Source organism: Lontra canadensis, unplaced genomic scaffold (assembly GCF_010015895.1).
Source record: "Lontra canadensis isolate GAN:19392208 unplaced genomic scaffold, GSC_riverotter_1.0 scaffold189, whole genome shotgun sequence".
NCBI lineage: Eukaryota > Metazoa > Chordata > Mammalia > Carnivora > Mustelidae > Lontra > Lontra canadensis.
This window is the reverse complement of record NW_022631183.1, coordinates 849,350-873,733: the sequence shown is the minus strand read 5'-3', so window position 1 is coordinate 873,733 and position 24,384 is coordinate 849,350. Positions and strand designations below refer to the sequence as shown.

At 54.8% G+C, this 24,384-nt stretch overlaps 1 protein-coding gene and 1 long non-coding RNA gene across 4 annotated transcripts in view; one reads left to right on the top strand and one right to left on the bottom strand.

The window, feature by feature from the left end:
* NRG2 (neuregulin 2) overlaps positions 1 to 20,626 on the top strand; it is a 175,854-nt gene extending 155,228 nt beyond the window's left edge. Inside the window, exons 5-11 of one of the 3 annotated variants that reach the window (XM_032847556.1) lie at positions 4,131 to 4,189; positions 8,943 to 8,966; positions 12,697 to 12,799; positions 14,895 to 15,018; positions 15,347 to 15,474; positions 16,272 to 16,499; positions 18,692 to 20,626. In XM_032847556.1, coding sequence (XP_032703447.1) covers positions 4,131 to 4,189; positions 8,943 to 8,966; positions 12,697 to 12,799; positions 14,895 to 15,018; positions 15,347 to 15,474; positions 16,272 to 16,499; positions 18,692 to 19,445 — 1,420 coding nt within the window. In that variant the 3' untranslated portion in view covers positions 19,446 to 20,626. Of the gene's footprint in view, positions 1 to 3,683; positions 3,761 to 4,130; positions 4,190 to 8,942; positions 8,967 to 12,696; positions 12,800 to 14,894; positions 15,019 to 15,346; positions 15,475 to 16,271; positions 16,500 to 18,691 lie in introns of all 3 variants that reach the window. The other 2 variants (XM_032847559.1, XM_032847557.1) reach the window with 2 other exon arrangements.
* On the bottom strand, positions 1,575 to 24,380 carry LOC116861079. Its single transcript, XR_004381407.1, has 3 exons — positions 23,942 to 24,380; positions 16,208 to 16,212; positions 1,575 to 1,589 (listed from the first exon to the last, which is right to left on the bottom strand). It is a non-coding gene; the product is annotated as an uncharacterized LOC116861079 (long non-coding RNA).
* Between the last annotated feature and the right edge of the window lie 4 nt (positions 24,381 to 24,384).

Below are 24,384 nucleotides of genomic sequence, written 5' to 3'. Positions count from 1 at the left end.
TGAAACTCACGTCTTACCATTTGTGCTGTTTGTTTACTTTTTATTTTGATTTTTTTGCATTTCCGCTTAGCTTGGATAATGAAACTAGACTGGTCAGTTTCATTCCAGTTTCTATAAAACTCAGTTTTCCTTCCTGGTTTTCAGACACTTGTTGTTGTGTATTGGTTCAGAGCCCTGCAGGGAGTGTTGGAAAGCAGGCACACTCCGTCCCTCCTGTTTTTCTGGAATTCAGAGCCAAACTAAACAGTGTCATGGATACTGAATTTTGTTTAAAAAAGAAAGAAAAAACTTAGGGGGATTGGAAAATGGGGGTCCAAATCCAGGCGACTGTCCCCTGTCTGGGCGAGACAGGGGCCTCTGTACTTCTTCTCGCTGCTTTCTCCTCTTCTCTCCGTGTTTTTGTGGAGCACGGTTGGTGCGTGACTCTTGGGGACTGGTTCAGGGGATGATGACAGAACAAGACTCTTTCCAGCCCTGTGCACATACCAGCGGCATGCCTCCCTCTCCCATCCGGTTCATCCCCCCACCCGCCCCCCCACCATGTTCAGGCGGTTCTCCCATGCCATACCCATCTGCCTGCTCTCCTCTCCACATCTCCACCTCACCCCCTCATGAGGCCAGAGACCCTCCACCCCCCTCAGTGCCCGGGGCACACCCTCATCTTTCATCCTCCCCCTGCCCCGGGTAAGGGCAGCACACATGGCATTATCCCCAGGCTACCAAAAGGAGACACTGAGGCCCGGGAGGTGGGTGGAAAATGGGGAGGCAGAGTCCCAACCTCTGTCACCCCAGATACAGCCCATGGGCTCTCCTCTCTGCCCCTGTCTCACCTCTGCTCTTCTCCAGCCCTGGGCACAGACCTTCCCATAGTCACAGCAGATGACTCGGGGAAGGGCTGAGAAAAATGACCTGCCGCTCCTTCTTATCTGTCCCCTGGGCCCCTGAAACTCAGAGGGCCCATCCCTGTGTCCATGGGAAACTACCCACTACCAGCCAGCTCCTCACGTGGTGTCAGACACCCGCCCCCCGCCGCCTCGTGGTTGATAGGTTTCTGTAGCCCCTACCCCATTACCTGGTCCTGAGCACAGGGTGGCAAGGCTAGAGGCTCACCCCCAGAACCTTCCCCAGGGAGGCCCCAGGCTCCTGAACGTGGCTCATTCTCAGCAGGCAGGAGTAAGGAGAGTCCAGGAGCCCGGTGGAAAGATCTAGTACCCAAACAACACTATGGGTGTCAGTCCCCCAACCCCTGCATATGCCCATCCCCCACTGCTTTTTCTTTTGTTCAGCCAGTGGGGAAGATGCTTTCCCAGGGCACAAGATTAGGACCATATTACATAACTCCAGAGGGCGCATTTGTGTTAGACACTGTGCCCATGGTGCCACCTGGAGTTCTGTACAACTCAGTGGCCATGAAGGATAGGAGAGGATAGTTGGGTTAGTTCAGGCTGGGTGTGGGATCAGGGATGCAGGAAAGGTCTCCAAGAGCCATGGGACAGCATCCCTGATGGTCAGCAGTGGGAATCGATTTCCCCTTCGCCCCCTCCTGCCCCTACATTACCCCCTCTCGCTCTTAAACACACACACACACACTCGAGCCGGGCTAATCTCAGACACTGGACACAGTCAAACCTATCTCTTTCCCATTCCTCTGTGGATTCCGAGAGTCATTTTGGCAACTTCCTGGGTCTTTATCCTCCATCCCCAAAGGTGCTGCTGCTTTGATAGTCACTTCTCCCCTCCAGCCCTCATCCCAAGTGGACAGCAGTCTGAGAGCTGCGGAAGGAGAGCTGAGCCTTACTGGAGCTGGTTGGGAAGCCTTAGCAACTACCTCCATTTTCCTGGAATGGGATGCTTAGACCAGAGTAGGGTGTACGGACAAGGTGTGAGCTGCCGCTGCCTCCTCCTCCGAGCCACCCTGTTCAACAGGATGAGGGTCCCTTGGGTCCCACTGCAACCCCCACCATCTTCTCCAGACACACTTCCCAGCCCCACACCGCTACCCCCAGCCAGGCATGCCTGCACACACTCCCACCACCGCAGGGACCAGCCTCCTGCCTCTCCTGCGGGAGACACCCTCAAGGCCCAGAGAAACTCCAGCTGCCGGTCCACCAACCACTCCCAGTCCCTCAGGCTAGACTGGGGCAACAGGGGCTCTGTGAGTGTCCATCACAGCCAACGGCAGCCATCCCGTTAGCTCAAGGGGTTACTGATGGTTGGGACACACCAGAATGCTAAGAGGTAGAGTACACTCAACCTCTTGAGAAAGTTTACTGATTCGTGTGAAACAGTGACCTATTACCTAGAGAATACTGGCGATGGAGTTACCCAATTCCCCAACAAGGAAAATGAGGCAGAGGCAGAAGCAGCCCAAACCCATCTTTGAGTAGGGGGATGGGGGTGGGATGGTCAGTCTGGCCTGGTCTCTAAAGCTTCCCTCAGGTATCTGGCCTTGCCAGGGTTCAGAGGAGAGTACAGGGCTAGGCAGGTCTCCCAGAAATCTGCAGGACAGGGACTCACTTGAGAGCAGAGTGGCAGCCAGAGAGCAGAAGACAGTGTGGCGTGGGGGTAAAGACAAAGTCAGGGAGCGTGGGTGCTGCCTTTCGGCTACAGAGGACCCAACACGGGAGAACACGCTCCCACCCGAGCCAGGCAGTGATGGAGGAGCAGGGCACGGGGAAAGGACAGGCGGCCCAGGCAGCCAGGAGACCCCCGGCTGGAAGAGGTTTCAGGGTCCTCCAGGAGCCTGCTTCCACCCTCCCCCACCACTGTGGTTCTTGCCATTGAGGGGTGATGTGAGATGCTGGTTCTTGCCACTGAGGCCAGCTGTGAGATGCTGGTAATCCCGGCTCCTCTCCAGCCTCACCTGTTCCCTGCCCTCCCCGCCCCTGTGTATTGCTCCAGGGCAGACTTCCCCAAACCATGTTCACAAGTGTGCCTCAAAAAAAAACCATCTTCCATGGTCAAATAAACTTGGGACCTACTGGAATATTCAGCTCTTTTCCTCCTACGAAACTCTTCCTAGCCTTTCAGATGCCAGCGCGCACTGCAACTCTACAAGGAAACCTGGGGATGGATTTCCTAAATTTATTTGGCCACAGAACCCTCTTTGAGAGAACAGATGAAACCTCTCCAAGGTCACTTTTGTCACAGGCACACAGTCTAGAAACAGCATTCCGGAGTTCTCCTTTGAGCTTTCTGGGGGCTGTTTCATGGATGAGAAAACCTGCCCAGGGCCCTGGAGAGAAGCCGTTGGTAGGGCCTGGAAGGAGTGGTTTCCCAGAACTTGGTGTTCTGGAAGATTCCCAGCACTCTGCCTGCCTGCCTGGCACTGAGGGGCTACCGTTCTGGCTTCACGGGGTCCCAGGCAGGTCAGAAGGGAAGTGTCACCAACCACAGGGCAATTAGGCATGAGGTTCCCAATCTTCCCACCCACTTCTCCCTAAATCATCCTCCTCTCCGCCCCACCCCCGCCCCCACCACCCACCCACCGAGCCACATCTATTAGAGAGATTTGGAAGATTTCTGAGCCCTTCCCCCAGCCCTGACTCCAGCCCCTGCAGCGACGAGTGTGCCCCAGCGCCCGACTTGGTTTTCTCATTCATCACTGTGCACTTTGATTTCTAACCTGAGCCTCGCGGATGATGCCAGTTTGTTCTGTGATTTTTCCCCTTTTCCTTCTCCAGATGTCCAAACGGATTCTTCGGACAGAGATGTTTGGAGAAACTGCCTTTGCGATTGTACATGCCAGATCCTAAGCAAAGTATGTTTGAAGATACAAACACAAGTCCCTGCTCCTTAGAAAGCTTTTGGGTGCAGTCCCCCCAATGTAGGGCATAGGGCCAGGGGTGTTGGTTGTTTTGATCTTTGGCTGTTTTTTTTTTTTCTTTTTTTTTGTATTTTGGTTCGTTAGTTCTTTTGTTTTGTTTTGTTTTGCTTTGTTTTTCATTTTTGGCCTAATCCTTGGGTTGCAAGTTCAGGGCTGCAGGTAAGGGGCAGAGTGGCGAGGCCAGTGCAAGCGCTAACGGTGGCAAGGAACCCAGCTGGCACTGGCAGGAGCCCGTGCCGGGGTGTTGCCGTGTCTGTGGCTCGCTATCCTGGCTCTCTCTTTCTGGTTTTCTTTCTTTTGGTAGGTGTCCTGTGGGATACACCGGGGACAGGTGTCAGCAGTTCGCAATGGTCAACTTCTCCAGTATGTCTCTTTTTTCTATTTCTTTCCTATCCTGGTGACTGACAATCTCCCCCCACCTCTGGAGCGGGCGGGCTGGGGCCTTATTAGTGAGACTTAGCGGGGAACCGAGGGATGGGGGTTGGGGAGAGTGGTGGTTGTCCTGGGCTCCTTTTGGCCCTCAGAGCTCATTCACCTGGTGCCTACCTGGAGGAGAGGGACAGACTTCCCTGCCCCAACCCCAGCCCACCCACCTCTTCCTCTTTTTGGGGCACTGGGTGCCATAATGCTGCCTTCTCGGTGATGAAAAAAATGCTCCCCCCCCCCCCCCACCCAAACCCCACCCGCTTCTTCCTCTTTTCAGGGTGCTGGGCGTAATAATGCTTTCTCAGAGACAGATAAGCTTCCCGCCCTACCCCCACCCGCCTTCTCCCTCTTTTTGAGGCACTGGGCACAGTAACAGTGCCTTCTCGGAGACGAATGTGCTTCTCCCCCACCCCGCCACCCCACCTCCCTCTTCTGGGGGCACTGGGCACAATAACCCCAACCTTCTGGCCCAGGCAGCGGCAACCCCGCTCAGGTCTGGGCAGCAGTAAGGGAGAAGCCTAAGCGGAGCCCTCACTTGCCTTTTAAGGCCTGTTTGAGGAGGTCATGTGCTACAGGGCCAGGCCACAAGTGTGTGCACGTGTGGGCCGGTGCGTTTGAGAGAAACAAGTTCTCGGAGAGCCTGTCTCTGGGTCTGGCCAGAGTTTATCTGGCTTTGATTTGGGGGTGATGGGAGACAGTGGGGAGGGGGGGTTGTGGGAGAACAAGCCCCAGGGCAGTGGTTTCCATGGAGGCCAGAGACCAGAGGCATTTCTGAGGCTCCAGGGATAGGGTGGGATGGGGGTTTGCTGCCTGCTGCAAGACAGAGGGAAGGAGGATTCAAGGGATAATGGGTGATTCTCTCCAGGCCCTCTCTGGTCTCAGTCCCCATCCAGAACTCCATTCCCTTCCTTTCTTCTGCTTGTGAGGTTGACGCTTTCAGTTTGATGGTTAACTGAAAAAAATATGAGCCCTGCAGCAGAAAGAGGAGACCACAACTGGGGGGTGTTTTGAGGCTGGGAGCAATTTCTTCAAGTGCCACCAGGTGGAGGTGGAGCAGAGCATAAAGCCCTGGGCAGGCCTGTGGACTCCGGGACTCCGTGTGGGGCCCACTGGTCCTCCAGAACACTCCAGGCCCCTGCTCGGCCCACCCCCACCTCCTCTGCTTCAAGGAGGACAGCCCATGAAGAATGCCTGGGCACGGAGAGGTGGAGCTCCAGAAGAGGCTGAGAGCAGGATGGGGGGAGGGGCAGAGGAGCATTTAGGTGGCCCTTGAGAGAAAAGGGCTGTGCTGGTTTGGGTCTCAGGCTGGAGTGAATGAGTCTTCCCAGTCTTCCTTAGGCCACAACACAAAAGCCTAGAAATCATCTCCTCCCTCTCCCTGCTAGAGCCTGGGAGCCAAGACTCGAAGAGGAAAGTAGAGGCCCCAGAGAGGGGGGCTGGACTGCCCAGATGGTCAGCTGTCCTGATGAGGTGGCACTGTCCCCAGGGCCCTCTGGTTGGAGGCCAGGGAGGAAGGCTGTGGGGCTAAGGATGCTTCGGGGCTAACAGAATGCTTCAGAGTCCAGGCTCCCGGAAGAATCACAGAGTCCAAGCCAGCCCCACTGGAGGACCAGAGGTCAGGAGGGGCCTTGGGAGGGAACAGAGCAGCAAGGCCGAGGCTAAGGACCAGGGGAAAGAGGCAGTGGAGGGCCTATTCCTTTGCACCCTCAGTCCCAGAGCCTCCCTGGCTTACAGGACTGTTCCGGACAGGGAGTCCCAGCCCATTGTGAATCAGAAGAGCAGAGCCTCCAGAACTCGGCCACTGGCCAAGCCTCTCTGCCAGCTGGGCTGCTTCAACTTTCAGTTCAGAGCACCTCAGAGGGTCAGCAGGGCCCCAGGAGCCCAGAAAAAGCCTAGAAATGCTGCCACAGGCGTTTCTGCCTAGTGTTACCAGGATCGTTGCTATTACCTTCCCGTGGAGGATTGATATTCTTCACGCCATTGGCCTAGAGCACTTCGAGCATTGTTCTAGCAGATACTGAAAAGGCAGTAGAAAATGCTAGCTAGTTTAAGTGTCAGGCTTTGGATTCAGACAGATCTGAATGACGATGCGGCTGTGGAGCGTACCAGTTCTGGGGCCTCATTTAACCTCTCTGTTTGTTTTCTCATCTGCAAAATGGGAATGGTAGCATTTATGCCTCGAGGGTTGCCGTGAGGATGGAGTGCAGTGATGGGTAGGGAGGGCTTAGCAGAGAGTCTTCTGCCCTGCGTAGTGGGAGGGCAGTTTAGCACTGCTCCCGGCTACAGCGGCTGGGTGGAGCGGGCAGGAGGGCCAGCACCAGCGCCCTGCAGCCCGACTCCCAGCAAGTCCTTAGCTAAGGGTCTGACCCTCCCCTTCCGCCCAGACAGCCTCTAGATCAGATGACCTTTTGCAGTGGCCACGGAAAGGGAGCCTACAGCCACAGTAGCACTTTGAAACTTCTCCTTCTTCCCCTGACAGCCCCTCCATTTCCCAAGAGTCACACCTTGTGCATCCATGTACCCACCCCAAGTGAAAGAACACACACACCTACGGGCATACACACATGTAAGCATATACTCACACGTGTTCACACACACATGTGCTCACACATGCTCAAACACGCAAGCACATGCCTGGACTCATGGAAAACATGCACATCTGCTCGCCGCCCCCCCACCCTACCCCCCCGGCACACACCTGTGCAAACGCACAAGCACGTGTTCTCCTCAGGGGTGCCCATCATGGCTGCCTCGGCCAGGCCCCCAGAACTGCGTGTCATTGGACATGGCCAGGATGAAGACTGTACGTTGTCTGGTAAACCTGGCCCTCATGGAGATCTGGCAGCAGGTTGCCATGGTTACAGGTCAACCTGCACACTTCCGCTCAGTGGCACCTGTCTGTGGTTCAGTTGCACCAGCCCATCCTGGCTGAGGGGCAGCCTGTGAACATGATGAGCGGGAGACACCTTTGGCGGGAGCAGACTCAGCCACAGGCCCTCAGACTCCAACCCGGGTGAGAGGGAAGCAGGGCTGCCTTCCTGAAGATGGCAAGCTCTCAGGGACCTCACCAGTCCTATCAGCCACCACTGGCCCACCCCACATGGGACTGGCTTTGACTGACAGGGGAGGCCCCTTAGGAGGCCCAGACACTGCCCCAGCTGCTGCTCATTGGTTCCCAGAGCAGGGAAGCTGAAGAAAACTCTTCAATGGCTTTGGGACCCCACTGGCTTCTCCAGGTGATCATTTTCCTCATGACTAGTCAGTTGGGCCCAGAGACTCACAGGAATGGCACAGGAAATTCCTGCTCATAGCCCCCACGTCCTCCTTCCTCTAGAGAGGGAAATGTCAGAACACAATCACCTCCCTGGATTTTGAGAGCTGACTGCACACGGGGAGGCTGTAGACCAGGCTCCCGTACACGCACTGAGCGTCCTGCTGTCCAGGCCGCTCACGTCTTCCTCTCACTGTGGACAGCCACTTTTGACAGATGAGGAAACTGAGGCTAGACTCGCCCACATGCACACAGCGCATGAGGGACAAAACTGAGTCTTGGAGCCTGCACAGTGGTGCGGGCCACGTGAGAATGGTAGGTGAGCTTTCCAGAAACACTGTTGAGATTCCTGGGCTCCCAGCCGAGCCCCTGATCCCATTGTCTGGGATGACTGGGATGCACAGCCAATGGCAGAGTTCCCAGAGATCCAATGTAACCGAGACTGAGAGGTGGATAGGCCGGGTGTCCTTGAAGATGCAGTGGATCTGGTGCAGGGCTGACCCTTGGGCAGGGCCTTTTGATCTAACCCCTCCACAGTGTGGGTGCCCACCTCACGGAGTTCTGAAAGTCCACATTTACAATAGGATCCCACTTCAGAAAGTGCAACTGCCCACTATCCCACACGCATGTTCCACAGCGGAACCCACCTGGCTCTTCCTACAAGTTGCATTTGGCTTTCCTAAGTAGTAGAATCAAGATCAAAGCCCAAGGCCTAGGCCCTGGAGGCTTCTAGGGTGTTGGAGGTGTCCTGTGGAGAAGTGACCTGCTGCCCAGAGCCTCCTCTCCCCATAAACTCGGGAGTCTCCGTGCCAAGGCTCCCAGTAGGTGGGTAGGCCAACCACACCTTTGGGGGCAGGACACAGACAAGGGCCACTCTGGGGCCCCCACACCCTTGTTCTGAACAGAGAAAAGCGCCCCATGAATGAGCTTGGGGCTGAGCAGGTGGTCTCCAGGGGTGTGAGAATGTGGAAGGCCTGGTGCTGGAGCTACAGGGACGGGGGAAGACAGGGACTCCTCAGACCACCACCCCCACTCACCTTTCCTCCCTGGGGACATCTGCCAACTGACTCTTGCGCCTCTGCCTCCCCACCAGGTACTAACCCCACAACTCATCTCTAAAGAACCTGCCCTGCCTGCCGACCCTAACATTTCTTCTCTCCACCTCCCTCGGGGCTCCTGGGGACTGGGTGCCAGGGCAGGGGCTCAGGAGGCCGGGAGGGGACGCCACTAACCTGCTTTCACCTCACAGGCTGGCTGCTGGTGTCTGAAGAGTCCTGACCAACGTTTCTCTCTCTCTCTCTCTCTCTTTTTCTCTCTCTCTCTCCCGCCCTCCCCCACCCTCCCCGCTCTCCCATCTCTTTCTGTATCCGTCCCTCTGTCCCTCCCCTTCTCTGACCCTCCTCTCTTCCGCACTGCCAGAACACCTTGGATTTGAACTAAAGGGTACGGAGCTCTATGTATCCGTCAGTGCCATCCACACTGCCCCCCTCCACAGCCTCTGCCACCACGTGTGCTGTCCGTTGAGTCTCCTTTCCAAAACACAGAAAAGGGATAAGTCCAAAAATCTCCCCTGGCCCCACCAAGACGTCCGATCCTAAACGACATGGATTTGGGGGAGACAAGAAGCTCAGAATAGCAGAACACCCCAGGTTCAGCAGTGTCCCCTGGCTTGAGGCCCATTCCTGGGGGGCCTCCCAGGGGAGCAGCCTCCTGGGCTGTGCCGCCCTCTGGGTTGTCCAGACGAGAGCCAGGCGCCCAGAGAGTGGGTGTTGGGAAGCCACAGCATCCCGGCTTGGAGAGTTGTACATAGAGGCCTCCTCTTCAGTTCCACTCTAATCCTTCCTGTTCCCACTTCCATTTCCATTGCTTTTCATTCCGCACTGCCCTGGCAGCCGATTGCACCCATTTGTCTCTTCCCCCTGCCCTGTATATGTCTGCCAGGCTTTGCCATCTGCTTGAGGCTGTCACCCCTCCATGATCAGTCTCCACAATGGCACACATATTCTTCGCCTGTAGGCAAGACAAGCGAGGGTCTAGGGTGGGCTGGCCTCTGGTGCTTGCCCTCCTGCTCCCCGACTCAGAACCTTACCTCCCTCTGGCTACCGGCCCCCCACCCCGGCCCCTGGGAGACACCTTGAGTGGGAAGGGACTGGGAGGGGTCAGTGTGTCCTCTCTCCGTGCTGGGAGGCTCCGCCTGGCCTCAGAGTCCAGACAGGTTACAGCAGGAGTGAGGCAGGGCTCGGAGGGGTCAGACCCCAGACGCAGTGCAGAGCCTGCAGTATGAGAAGGCCGTTCCCGAGGCAGGACTGGAGAGGCCCCGGCTCCCTCACAGCCTCGTGCCTGTCCGCTCTTCTCAGGAGATGGAGCTAAAGTCTGTGAAGAGTGTGTCTGCCTGCGGATGGTGACAGGCTGGAAGGACAGGGGCTGAGTCTGCATGGCATGTGTGGTCATGGCAGGGTGCGTGAGGTGAACCTGCGGGGCGTGTGCACAGTGGTGGTGGATGTCACACCTCTCGTTAGCGCCTGCGGTGCATGAAGGAGTGCAGTGGGACATCTTTAAGGGTGAGCGTCATGCAGGTACAACTGCGAGGGTTTGGAGGTGAACAGCAGGGTGCCCAGGCGTGTGTCTGCATCTGTAATGGCAGCCAGGATGTCCTTTCATGCGCCAGCTCAACCAACATCTACTGAACCCCAGAATTGCCAGACTCTGGTGATCTGAGCACCCCTGCCCTCCTGGCGCTCACACAGGATGAGACAGACAGCAGACAGGATAGATAACAGGTGGTGGTAAGTGCCATACCAAAAATAAAAGAAGGTAATGGGAGGGTACCTCGCTGGGGAAGCAGTCACCTTAGCTGAGTGGCCAGGAAAGGCTCATGTGACAGGCTATCATCTGGGTTAAAACCTGATGGAAAGTAGGCAGCCCTGCCAAAAACTGGGGGAGAGTGTTTGAGGAGGAGACACGGCAAATTAGTGACAGTGGGTGGAGTGGGCTCACCTGATTCAGTGCATGGAAGGAATGGCAGCACCTCCAGGCACAGCAGACATAGGGACCAGACCAATGATGAGATATAAAGGCCAGGCTGGGACCATAACCCAGACCTGCAAGGTTATGGTGCATGTGTGGGCTGGATTCGAATTGCAGGGAGAGGCTGTTGAGGGTTTTCAGCAGAGGAGTTGATGATCTGCTGGCTTTGGGGCGGAGAACAGCCTGGGTTGGGAGACAGGCTGGGAAGGAGTGAAAGCAGAGAAGCCAGCCAGAAGGTGCCCAGCTGTCCAGGTGAGAGGTGACATCATCCTGGACTGAGCTAGAAGTGGTGGAAGTGGTCAAATCCAGAATCTACTGGGGAGGCAGAATTGAGAAGACGACCTGAAGCACCAGGTGTCAGAGCCGGTGCGGAGAAGAAAGCCATCGGCAGTGATTCCAAGGTCTGGGGCCTGAGCAACAGGAGAGGGGATGCTGCCACTGATGAAATGGGAAGGGCAGGGAGCAGGTTTGGAAAGAAGCTGGGGAATCAGCACTTCTGCTTGGCTGTGGCCCTTGGGCAGAGGAATCTGGAGCTCAGGGAGAAGTCCGGTCAGGAGATACAAAGTTGAGAGTCACCTGCATACAGATGGCATTTAAAGTCTGAGCTGTGTACAATCATGAGAGGAGAGAGGGCAGGCGGAGGAAAGAAAGAAGCCTGAGAACCCCTTCTACCTTGTGGTCCACAGAGAAGAGTAGGCAACAGCAACTTAACATGTCAGCCAGTGAGGGAGGAGGACACCCAGGGGGAGTGGACCCAACAGGGGGAGTCACCTGGGAGGGAAGCAAATGACCAGGGGACCTGGCAGTAGGAGGCTGTCAGTGACCAGGACCAGAGTGGTCTCGGGGCAGTGATGGAGACAGATGCCCCATTGGAGAGGACTGGGGGGTGGGCAGGGATGAGAACTGGAGGCAGGACGTGGACCACAGAGCCCCGAGATGGGGGGTCCAAGGTGGAGGGCTGTTGAAGACTGCATGATCGTGTGTGTGTGTACGTGTGTGTTTCTCTGGACACATGCAAGTGTACCTTTGTGAAGGCGTCTGTCTGCATACAGAGAGGCAGAGTCCGAGAAAGGTGTGTGTCTGGAGGGTTTATACTCCCAGTATTTGCTGGTGAATGTACGCAAGGGGTGCTGCAAGCCCAGGAACTTAGGAACATTTCCCAGGGCTCTACCTAGGTCTTGGGGTCTAGCCTCCACGTGTCCCTGTGCTGGGGAGAGGGAGCCACACAGAGGGGCCAGCTGGCAGGTGTGGGGAGGGGCAGGGTGTGTCTAGGCTGCTGCTGTCACCTTTTTCCTTTTCTTCCTCCTGGTCTTCTCTGCTCTAGAAGGCAGGGGTTGCCCTACCAAGAAGTGGGAGGTGGAGGAGATAGTTGGTTCTTTTTGGAGGGTTCTGAAGCCCAGCCTAGCTCAGATCCTCAGAGAGGGTGGGGGCTTCACCTCGAAAACAGGGCACCAGGGGTTCTGCTGCCTCTCGTGGGCTTCTGGAAAGCAAAGGGAAAGGCTCGAGTGGGCCACGGCCGTGTGCTATCCAGGCCCAGGGACAAACCAAGGCCTTTCTCTCCATACCCCACTCCCTGGGTCTGATCTGCTTTGTCTCTGCTCCTGGCATCCGTCCTGGGTCCATTCTCTGGGTCGGATGTCCTGTCACCAGCCCAGGACAAGTCCTCTCCAGCTTCTTGGCAAAGCTGAAATGGCAAGCCAGGCCTTTGCCCGGGGGCCACGGTACGCTGCTGTGAAGAACAGCTCTCCCCCACCCATCCAGGCTCTTTGAAGCCACCAGGCCATTGTGGAGTAGGAAAAGGTTGCTGGTCAAGCTGGGTTGCCCTCCCCTGCAGCATTTGGAATTTCACCTCCATCCCATCCACGCCCATCTGCCTGCATTTGTCATTCATGCGCTCTGAGCAGGGTGTATGGTTTGGGAAGGTGAATTCAGGGGTAGTCCCTTGGGACCAGATCCATGGATGGGTAGACTTTGGGACAACAGAAGGCAATTCAGGAGGGAGGGGCTAGCTGGGAAAGGAGGAGATGCAAAGGAGCTGGGAGGCCCTGAAGCTTTGGGGGTGGGGAGGGGGGTGTCTCTGCATCACTGTCCCCACAGATCTGCCTCCTGCCCTGCCCCCTCACCTCCTCTTTCTCTGCCTCTGCAGAAGCCGAGGAGCTGTACCAGAAGAGGGTCCTGACTATCACCGGCATCTGCGTGGCTCTGCTGGTGGTGGGCATTGTCTGCGTTGTCGCCTACTGCAAGACCAAGTGAGTGTCAGACTCTCTGGCCAGTGCCTCCAGGATGGCCTTTGTGAGGACAGTCTCTCTTCCTCCCCCTAACCCTCCTATGCCCCAACAGCCTCTTCAGGAGCCTCTGAGCTGATGCAGGGCCAAAGGGCTAGGCCAAGAAGCAGGAGCAGAGAGGGTGGAAGAGACTGGCCCCAGGGGAGTGAACAGAATCATCAAAAGCACAGATCCGGGTTCGAATTCAGCTCTCCCATGTCCCACGACCCTGAGCAAACTGATGGACCTTGAGTCCTCATCTATAAAGTAGGAACGATCCTAGTAGTACCTCGGAGGACACATGTACAGGACAGATATGAAGGAGAATCTGGCCTGTCAAGAAGGCACCACAGGGGCAGTATTGGGGGTAGGCAAACACAGAAAGGAAGGCTATATTCCCAGCGGCCAAAGAGACCTCAGGAGGCACTGTCTAGTCCCACGTGGGAGAGGTCTAGGCCAGAACACAGAGAAGATGGGGCCAGGTCACCTCTGGGCAGAGGAAACATGAGGGCAGAACCTCAGGGAAAGGGAAGAAGGGTGCAGGAAGGAGACTAGGGCAGTTCCCAGAGAATAGTGGGAGCTGACAGGCAAATGCTGGAAAGGATCGGTTTCCTAGAGCATGAGCAGCCCAGACTAGTTGGAGCAAAGGCCTGGGGTCAGCAAAAAGAGAGGCATGAGTCTAAGGAGATGACTGGAAACCAGATGGTACCATAGGGCACTGAACCCCAAGCTAGGGGGCCTGGGTTTATCCTGTAAATGATAAGGGAGCTCATGACATCTGTGGAGTGATGTAGTACAGAAAAAATGATAGGTCTGTCATGTCCGTTCTTATCTGGAAAGCAAGGGTCTGGGCATAACCACCATTTAGGGTACTGAGTCCCTCCATCTTGACTCCTGCTGTGTCTATCCGTGGGATCTAAGGCCCTGCCAGCCTTGGGAGTTAAGGGTCAAAGTGCCCAGAGGAGACTGGGCCTAAAAAGGAAAACTGAGATCAGGAACTGGAGGGCGGGGGGGAACCCCTATTCTAACCACCAGCATTTATGCATTTCTTGGACAAACTTCATTCAATGCCTGCTGGCTACCAGGCCCTCCACAGGCTCTTGGCCAGTGCTCTAAGCAAGGTATCCAGTGTAACGGGATACATTTCAGGGGTGCCTAACCTCAGCTGGAGCCCAAGAAGGGTTTCCCTGAGGAAGGAGCTTTTAGGCTGAGCCGGGGAGAAGAGCAGGAGCTGGCAGGTGAGGAGGCTGAGTGCGTTCCAGTGGGGAGTCGGAGCACACGTGCAGAGCCACAGAGGCCAGAGGAGGCCGGCACTGGGGAGGGGCAGGAGCAAGCCCTAAAGGAAACAGTACACTGGGGTGCAGAGAGGGCCGTGAGCGAGGGCCTGTGGAGGGTGTTTAGTGGGGGAATGACTGGACTGGGCTTGATCTTTACAGAACAGAGGTACTGGGCACTTAATATGGCCACAGTAAAGTAGTCCCACGAGCCCCTGACCACAGCTCCGTGTCTGATTGTCCTCGGTGCACTTGACTGAAAGTACCTTGCTCATTAATTTGTTTACGTATCTATTATCTGCCTCCCCTACTGGCCTTCGAGTTCCGTAAGGGTAGGGAGGGATTGTGTCCATTGCCTTCTCTGTTCCAAAACAGTATCTGGCACATAGTAAGAACCCAAGAGAGAGCGAGTGAATGAATAAATGGACCAGTGCTTGAGTATTTTATCAGCTCTTAATTCTCAGTGGACTTTGCACTGGGTTAGGGGTCACCCAGTTTACGATGAGGAAAGTGCAAAGTGGCAAGAGTAAGTAACTGGCCCAGGATTACACAGCTAGGAAGCGGTGGGGTTCTAGTCTCTCAGCAGAGCCAAAGCTCAGAACCGCTGGGCTCAGGTGTTGCCGAATTGAAGCTGGTGATGACAGTGGAGGCGGCAGGGGCGTGGTGTCCTGGCTGAAAGCAGTAGCAGGAGACTGCCCCGGCATCATGGGGCCAGCGGTTAGAAGAGTTCCCCTGGGGGGCCAGCTTGGGAATGTCATCCTCACTGTGGGGGGCACGCCAGGCTAACACTCCCTTCTTCTATGCAGAAAACAACGGAAGCAGATGCACAATCACCTCCGGCAGAACATGTGCCCTGCCCACCAGAACCGGAGCTTAGCCAATGGGCCCAGCCACCCCCGGCTGGACCCCGAGGAGATCCAGATGGCAGATGTGAGTGGTGTTCCCAGAACCCCCTTGGAGCCCTCCCTGGAGAGCCAGCCTTGTCTTGTGCCCTGCCAGACCAGGGCAGGGCAGCAACAGGCCCATACCATGTTCAGCCTTGCCTGCTTACCTAGCCTCACCAGGATGACTGGCCTTGCTTTGCCCACTTCCTCAAGGCATTGATTTGCTGGGACCTTCGCTGCCCTAACACCAAGTCCCTCACCCAGTGGACCACTCCCCAGCCTGAAACTGAGTGTGTCGCTTCCCCATCCCCACCAGGAAGGAGGGCCAACCCAGTAACCCATCACTAACTCCCACCCAACTGTGTCTGTTACAGTATATCTCCAAGAACGTGCCAGCCACGGACCACGTCATCCGGAGGGAAACCGAGACCACCTTTTCTGGGAGCCACTCCTGTTCTCCTTCTCACCACTGTTCCACGGCCACCCCCACCTCCAGCCACAGGTGGGCACCGACCAGGTGCACGTCTGCCTGGGGACACACAGAGAAACCCCCCCAGCCAGGCTCGGCTCTGTGTTGAGGGTCCCTCAGAGTCAGAGGCAGGAGGTGGAGCACCTCAGACTAGAACCCACCAGCAAACATTCATCCAGATCCTCGGTGGCCCGGATTCCCTTTTCCAGTCTAAACTGACCCCAGAGAAACAACAACATCCCTGGGCTCCCACCTGACACTGAGTGCTGGCATCACGTTATCTGGCGTTAAGTGCCTCCTCATTCAAACACCCACACCTATTTGATGCCCTCTCTTGGGTTTGCTCATATGAACCTAGTTCCCCGTAGCTTCCTTTCCTTTAGAGTGGGGAGGTCTGCCCGCCCAAGCACAAAGGTCCATGGAGCTCAAGAAATGCCATAGTTGGTCTTCTTCCCTGGGAAGCGGCATGGACTAGACAGGGCCCCCAGGTATTGGCCACGAGGGCTGCGCTCCTGACATAGGTGGCCAAGGACCATGGGAGCGGAAGCATCCCCCACAGGGAGTCCCGGGCCAAGGCTAGGGGGAGGATGGTGGCACAGAGGAAAAGAAGAGGCTCGTGCACATGGCAGCCCACCCATCCACAGGTCACTTGGCCCTCCTTCCCCCCTAGATCATGGTGTGACACGTTGGCTCAGAGTGGAGAAGGGCCGTGAGCTGAGGATGCCTGAAATGCAATAAGAACCAGGGAGGGGGCGGACCCTTGGACCACACCTGCTGGGCTGTCCTGCCCCTTCCTGATCCCTCACCTCTCCTCCACCCACCTTCTCCAGGCATGAGAGCCACACGTGGAGCCTGGAACGTTCCGAAAGCCTGACCTCCGACTCGCAGTCAGGCATCATGCTGTCTTCAGTGGGCACCAGCAAGTGCAACAGCCCGGCATGTGTGGAGGCCCGGGCACGGCGGGCAGCAGCCTACAGCCTGGAAGAGCGGCGCGGGGCAGCCGTGCCACCTTACCATGACTCCATAGACTCCCTGCGTGACTCCCCACACAGCGAGAGGTCAGTTCCTGCCTCATGCCCTCTGCCCCACCCTGGCCAGAGAACTGGCACCACTGGCCCAGGGCTGACCCTTATGGCAACTCAGACATACTCCAACGATTCTCAGGTCCATATTTCAGCTTGGCCAGCAAGGTCCCTGAGAGGTTCAGTGATCTGCTCAGGGTCGTCAACATGTTCATGACAGACTGGGACTGCAGCTGAGCCAATGGACCCTGGTGTGGAGTGACTGTCTAGTTTAATTGTCCTACTAGGACACTTTTCAAAGTAGAAGGGGATGTTGATAATTAATTGCACTAGAAAATCAGGAACAAACAGAGGCTGTTCCAGACAAACCAGAACATATGGTGACTCTACCCTGGTGTCACCCAGAGGTCCCATGGCCCAGCGGGAACAGAAAGACACCAAAATGGAGCAGATTGGAGGGTGGGAGGGGAGGCTGTCTTCAAGGAGACTGAGCAGTGCAGGCTGGGCACAAGCCAAGAAAGACTACAGGCCCTGGCAATATCAGCAACAAGGCCCAGGGATCAAGACACCATTGAGTTTCCAAGCACTGGATAGAGTGTGAACCAGGAAACTCCCCTTCTTCCCTGACTCCATGCCAGGAGTCACAGGAGGCCAGCCCTCCACCTTGTTCTGCCCTCCAGTGGCCCTTAGCAAGTGGGATCTGTGGGAAGAGAGCAGAGGAAGGTGCAGAGTGCTGGGAACTCGGGAACTCAGAGTACTGGAACTGAGTACTGGAACTCAGAGCTGGAGTAGAGGGAGAGGAAGTGTTCTCCTGCTCTAACTTAGCCTACTCCATGCCAGCCCTCGCTGAGCAGACCTGCCTGGGGACACAAAGATGGCCCACCTGGTTCTTGCTCTGGAGGAACTCCAAGCCACAGACACAAACTACTGAAGCTCACAGCCACCTAAGGAACATGCTTAGCACAGGCCATCCTACCAGGGCAGAGACCCAGTCTGACTCCAGGCTCTAGGAAGCAGCCAGGTTTCTCAGACCAACCTTTCAAAGCCCAACTCCACCACCTGTGTGATTTGGAGAGGTTGGTCACTTCTGTACCTTGTTTCCTCAGCTGTAAGTCATGAAAAACTGTACCTACCATGCATGGTTCCTGAGAAGGCCATCAGAGATCATATGCACGGAGCCCTCTGCCACCTACACTAGGTGCAGCTGTTGTTTTCAGTCGAAGTAGGACTTCTGAATGGTTGGGAGGTAGAGACAAGAAGAGCACTTCAGGCAAGGGAAGCACTCTGAGCTTTTCCAGCATCCATTTTCAGAACACGGCTAGTGAGTGAGGTGCCCGGAGCCTGGGTGAGCTGTAGGGAGAGTGGAGCTGGCTCTGAACAGGTAGGCCGAGCCAGGTAAATGGCAATGGCCCTGGGCTCTGCTTATAATGGGGGCCTGGAATGGGTAAGCAGGAACGGCCTCCTTAAGCAAAACAGTGACAGTAAAAGATTGCTCTGGAAAACTGCATACTGTGAAGGAGGGGCCCTGGAGTCCTGTAATGATCAGAGCGAACAACTAGGCCCGGAATGGGGTAGAGCAGGGCACAGGGTGTGTTCCAGGAGTTGGGGAATGGTAGCTAATTGGATGTACGTGTGAGGGAGGGCGGAGAGGTAAGTGAGGTGACTCAAAAAAAGAGTAATGAGGACTCTGAGAGCCCTGAAGTGTAAGTCCTGGTTCCTGCCTGGCGTCGGTTCAAATCCCAGCTCTACCACTTCCTGGTTTCGTGAACCCTTAGCAGGTCACTTAAATGTTTTGAGTCAGTTTTCCTCATGTGCAGTATGGAACTAATCTGAGGGTCTTAGAGTATTGCTGTTAGATGAGATAGTACAAGTAAAATGCCCCAATCTGAGCCTGACCCAAAGTAACCATTCAGAATCCTGGTGACTATGGGCATCCCCCACACGGAAGGATCATTCGGGAAGGATCACCAAGCAGGCACTGGCATTCCATTTGATACATTTATGGAATCATCCCAGCGACGCCATGGAATTAGCATTGTGGTTATCCCCACTTAAAAGATAAGGCAACTGAGCCTGGTAGAGGTTAAGGAAATTGCTTAAGGACAGTAAGGAGGGCCACCATGATTCCTAGCGGCTGAGTTCCAGGCAAGACCGCTTCTTTCCGTCGTAATCCACCCCTATCATCCCACCCCGTAGCCCCCCGCCCATGCCTCTGCCTCTCCCCGCAGGTACGTGTCGGCACTGACCACGCCCGCGCGCCTCTCTCCCGTGGACTTCCACTACTCGCTGGCCACGCAGGTGCCGACTTTTGAGATCACGTCCCCTAACTCGGCGCACGCAGTGTCGCTGCCGCCGGCCGCGCCCATCAGCTACCGCCTAGCGGAGCAGCAGCCGCTACTGCGGCAGCCGGCGCCCCCCGGCCCGGGGCCCGGGCCGGGCGCGGACATGCAGCGCAGCTACGACAGCTACTACTACCCCACGGCGGGGCCGGGGCCGCGGCGCGGGGCCTGCGCGCTGGGCGGCAGCCTGGGCAGCCTGCCCGCCAGCCCCTTCCGCATCCCGGAGGACGACGAGTACGAGACCACGCAGGAGTGCGCGCCCCCGCCACCGCCGCGGCCGCGCACTCGCGGCGCGTCCCGCAGGACGTCAGCGGGGCCCCGGCGCTGGCGCCGCTCGCGCCTCAACGGGCTGGCGGCGCAGCGCGCACGCGCGGCGCGGGACTCGCTATCGCTGAGCAGCGGTTCGGGTGGCGGCTCGGCTTCTGCCTCGGACGACGACGCGGACGGGGCGCTGGCGGCCGAGAGCACGCCTTTTCTCGGCCTGCGCGGGGCTCACGACGCGCTGCGCTCGGACTCGCCGCCGCTGTGCCCGGCGGCCGACAGCAGGACTTACTACTCCCTGGACAGCCACAGCACGCGGGCCAGCAGCAGACACAGCCGCGGGCCGCCCCCGCGGGGCAAGCAGGACTCGGCGCCCCTCTAGGGGCCCCCGCCGCCCGCCGCCCCCTCCGCCTCGCCTGCCCCACTGTCTTTAAGGAGGACAGAGACCACCGCCTGGAGAGAAAAAGGAGGAAAAAAAGAAATAAAAATATTTTTATTTTCTATAAAAGGAAAAAGGTATAACAAAATGTTTTATTTTCATTTTAGCAAAAATTCTCTTATAATACTAGCTAACGGCAAAGACGTTTTTATAGGGAAACTATTTATATGTAACATCCTGATTTACAGCTTCGGAAAAAAAAAAGAAACAACAAAAAAAAAGTGAGATGGGCCAATTTTTTGACTCTTTAATAGAAACCTATATTGTGGTGCCTTTTGCTGTACGCTAATCTGGGGCTCCTGGAGAGAAGAAGGGTTGTGGGGTGAGGGTTAGGGGAATGTAGGATCCCAAGCTGGCAGGGATGAGAGGAGGCTGCCAAAGAAGAGGCTGCTGGGTGCTGGTGGGGGCGGGGAGGGGACTGGCCCTGAGAAAGAAAATGAGAACAGTAGCAGCTTTGCCCTCAGGCAGATCTTGAGTCCCCGACCCCCTGAAGAGAAGGCAGGGATCTAGGCTTGGAGCTAGAGCTGGGGTCAGGTAACATTCAGAGGGAGACTTAAGGCCCAGCGACAGCAACCAGAATGGGGAGAGGGCCTCCCTGTTCCTTACAGCTGCTAAGGGAGGGGGCACTGAGACAGAGATCTTCCCGACAGTCCTGGCTCCAGGGAGGGGGCAGCTCTTCCAGGGCCCCAACTTTCTGGCTCCTCCTCCCCGTGGCCTCCAGGATGCCCTTCCGTCCTCTGCAGCACCTTCGTTTACAGGTTGTCTTTTCTATTTTATGCCTGCATGTCCTTTGCATTTCAGATTCTTTAGATTGGATGCATGGTCACGCTGGGACCGAGAAGAGCCACTCCACAGTGTATTTGATTCCCCTTTTAGCAATAAAGTAACACCATTTCTTCCAGACCCCAAGCCACCTATGACTTCCACTCCCTCTCCAGCCCTGTCCTCCCCACCCCTGCAAAACTGGGTCCACTGCTAATTTGTCAAAAAGGTAATTGTTTAAAAAAAACAAAATCAAAAAATACACCAAACAAACAAATGGGAACCCTGCCCTGAAATGTCCAAACACCTGACTGTTGACACTTGAACATTTTTATATTATAAATAAAATCAGAAATAACTCATGTTTGACTGTGTGTGCCTAGCCCCCTGGTAGGGAGAGAAGACAATGAGGACCTGGGTGGAGATGGATGGATGCCGGTGTGGAGACTGGAGAGGGCCAGGGTAGTCCCAGGGAGGAAGAGACAGTCCCTCTAATCTACCTGGCTTCAGCCCCTAGGACAGGCTGCAACCCTCCTCCCTTTCCCAAGAATATTCACAAGGTATCCCCCCTACCTGCCAGGGAACCTGTCCAAGGGGCTGATGCATATTACTCTGCTTTGAGCTCAGTCTCAGAACCCTAGCCCAGTTCCTGCCCTGGAGCTACTGGGACTGCACTGAGGCAGCAATTTCCGGCCTATGTGGGTGAGAAGGGAAGGCTTGTGGGGTTGGCACTGGGGCAGCTGAGGCAAGGTGACCCTTGCGGCCTCAGGCATGTCACAGGCAAAGCCTGGACATGCAAGATGGCATAATGGGTATCCTTGGCTGCCAGGAAGATCACAGCTGCTGCAGCTTGTAAGCCCACAGGGTGTTGTGCTTCTCCTAACTTTATAGCCCCTCAGAGCCAGGGCCTGTCTAAACCTGCAGTCCCTGATGAAGGCAGATGGAGGTCCAGGGTTAAGAAGCCTTTTCCCTCGTTGACTCATTTATTAAACCAGTGCCCAGTGCCAGGAACCCTTATGTTCCAGCCAGACACAAGGGAGTCTTCTATCCAGAGGTCTCAGGTGGTTGACTTGAGTGCACACATGCACAGATGCCCCTAGAATGTATGTGGTCAGTTTAGAGACCTACAAATGGGAGGGCCAGAGAAGCTTAAGGTTGAGAGGAGCTGAGCTCCAGTTCCAGCTCTGCCCTCCTTGGCGGTGTGACTTCTCTAGGCTGCTGTTTCCTCAGCTGTAAAGCGGTGATGCTGACACCTACCTCAAAGGGTTGTTGTGGAGATTATATATAAAGCACCCAGGAATGCTTCTGGCACATGATGCCTATTAGTGGTTAATTTGATGATGATGGTATCCTGTGCCTTGCATTCTTGAATCACAGAATGGCAAAAAGCTGGATGAAACAGAGTTGATGAGGAAAAGTAAAGAACTAAAGTCATTGTGTTCACTGTGGGGGTGCTGGGGAAAAAAGCACCTGTTACAAAGAAACAAAGGAAAGAGTGAACTAGATGGTATATAAACCTGCAAATCACTGATCTCTCCCAGGCCCCATCTGGTGATCTCATCCAGATCCCTTTGCTGGCTCTGAGTTAGTTTACTGTTGGCTTTAAAATTTTCTGACAGCCAATAATTCCTCTATATGACTTCTGACCTCTATGTGAACCCCAATAATTGTGAACGACTTCTTGGTGAACCCATTGACCTTTTCACAAACCCTCAGGGTCAAATTTGACCCTTCTGAGGGCTCTGAGTTGCTGTTACCTTCTAAATTTTCAGTCAGAAACCACCTCTGACTCCAGTGAACCCACCTGACCTCTATATGGACCCCAGTAATTGTGACTGGCGTCTTGGTGAACGCCCCCCTCTGGACTTTTCATGACCCCAGGTAGTTGTATTGAATAGTTTGGTAGCTTGGTTTTCTGATCTGGATCCTAAAACACCCACCAGGAGTCTAAGGCCAGAACCTAATGGAATTCACCACCCATTCATTTCACAGGTATGAATGAGACCTGGGAAGGATGTGGCCAGAGAGGCTCATTTCCCACTCTGTTTCTCAAATTTCTGCCTTGAGATGTCCTTAGTGTGGCCCATCAGGAAGAGGTATAGCCCTGTTAAGGGACTTTCCTACTACCACCCTGCCCTCCAGGAGCACTCAGGACATTCAGGTGGCTACCTGAATCAGAGTCTTCTTCTCCACTCCAGTTCTTTCTTCTCTCTCTGCCAGGTCAGTTTTGGCTTTCTCCCCAGTGCTCCCAGGGTTCTAAATGGTAATGGTGACTGCCTGTCCCCTCTCCACTAGACTGTGAGCCCCATGTGGACAGAGAGCTGCTCGGTCCTTTTCTCACCACACTATCCTCAGCACCTAGCACAGTGTGCAGCACTGGTGACCTTCACTGAATAAGAAAATGAAGGTTGAAGAAACACTGTGGTCAAGGGTCAGCCCCCACAAGTCCCTGAGCCCAGAGCAACTTCCCAGGACCACCAGGTGGCGCAAACCACTCATTGCATCTCACCCGCGGTCCTCCAGCCCCTGGATTTGGACAGTCCTGGAAAATGGGCATATTACGGGCAGAAGTTGGGGGAAATATGATGGTCCATTAGAATGCAGGAAAAAAAATATATTAGAACTTTCATTTAGGTTTATTTTCATCTCATCTTTTTAAATTTCTATTTTTGTGTATGTTTTATAATGTACATAATATTTTAGTACAGTAGTACATGTATATAATTTACAATAAATAATTATACAATTAAGAAAATGAACTAAAGATTTTTTTTACTGATGGGAGACATCACTAGTGCTCAGGGAAGCCTGTCTGCAGCAGACAGAAGCTTGCTCCTCTGCTTTCACTCACCCACCCTCATGAGGTGGAGGGTGGGAAGCTGACCCCAAAAATCAAAGACCTTTGAGCCAGCATGGAGAAAGTACAGAGGGCTCTGTTATGTTACATTGCTCTTTCAAGTTCATTTAAATGAACACTTGCTTCCCCTCAGCAAAACGAAGGGCCCAGATGGTTTGGGTATAAAATACACATCAGCTAATCCAAATTAAATAATCTGGATTTAAATCACTATATATTTCCACAGACTCATACATACCTTGCATCAAATGTGAGCGTGCTTGTACGTGTTAGGTACTTAATAAGATAACCCAACCTTGCCACTAACTAAATATGTTACCACTGAGGTCAAACTGCTGCCCAAACTAATCTATTTTAAAAGTATAAAGGACCTGCTCATCATAGCTCACTGAAGGCCCATCACCTCCACCGCTGGTCCGTCTGAGGAATTCAGGGTTTATAAGATACTAGTCTGATCATCACGTGGCAGATTTTTCCATCCTTCTCAGGCATGTCCTTAGCTAGCATTTTTGAGTCACTGGAAGAGTGAAAGAAATATCAGCTTAAAAACCAATCAGCAACTTCTTACTCCACCTTTTCCCAAGACCAGGAATTAATGGCTTCCATAACCTTCCTCCACCAAACATCTTTGGGCTTATTGACAAGTGGCTGTTCGCAAGGCAGAGTGTCTTTTATTCCGGGAGCAGTAGATCTGTACAAGAGGCCACCTCTGGAGCTCAGAGACCTGGCAGCACCAACATAAAGACCAAAATATAAACAAGGCCATAGTCCCATCCCACTAACACCCCAGAATGCCCATGGGACAGATGTGGTAGCATACACACACACATACTGTCTATTTATTCCAAACATCAACTGTAAGAGCAGTGTAAGTCACAGGTCAGCCGGAAGAGGGGAAAAGGGAGTGAGAGGAGGTCAGCACATCCTCTCCCAGAGTGTCTGGGCCACCAAGGGGCCAGGTAACAGCCTTCCTCACTAACAGGTAGAGTTCTGAAATGGGCTTTTCCTTCATCTTATTTCATCTTGATATCAATTCCAAAATCATCTTTAAAGGGGTTCCTTATATATATATAATTCTTATATATATACATTTTTGTCCATATAAAAGAAAGTAGGAGTGGCCTCCATGAATGGAAGGTGAGGTGGACACACACATGAGTAGACAGCTTGACATCAAGAGAGCAGGCCCGGGTCCTGGATTATTGCAAAAGGAGGCAGGAGAACAGGGCGTGGTTCCAGAAGCTACGGGGTGGGGGTGGGGAG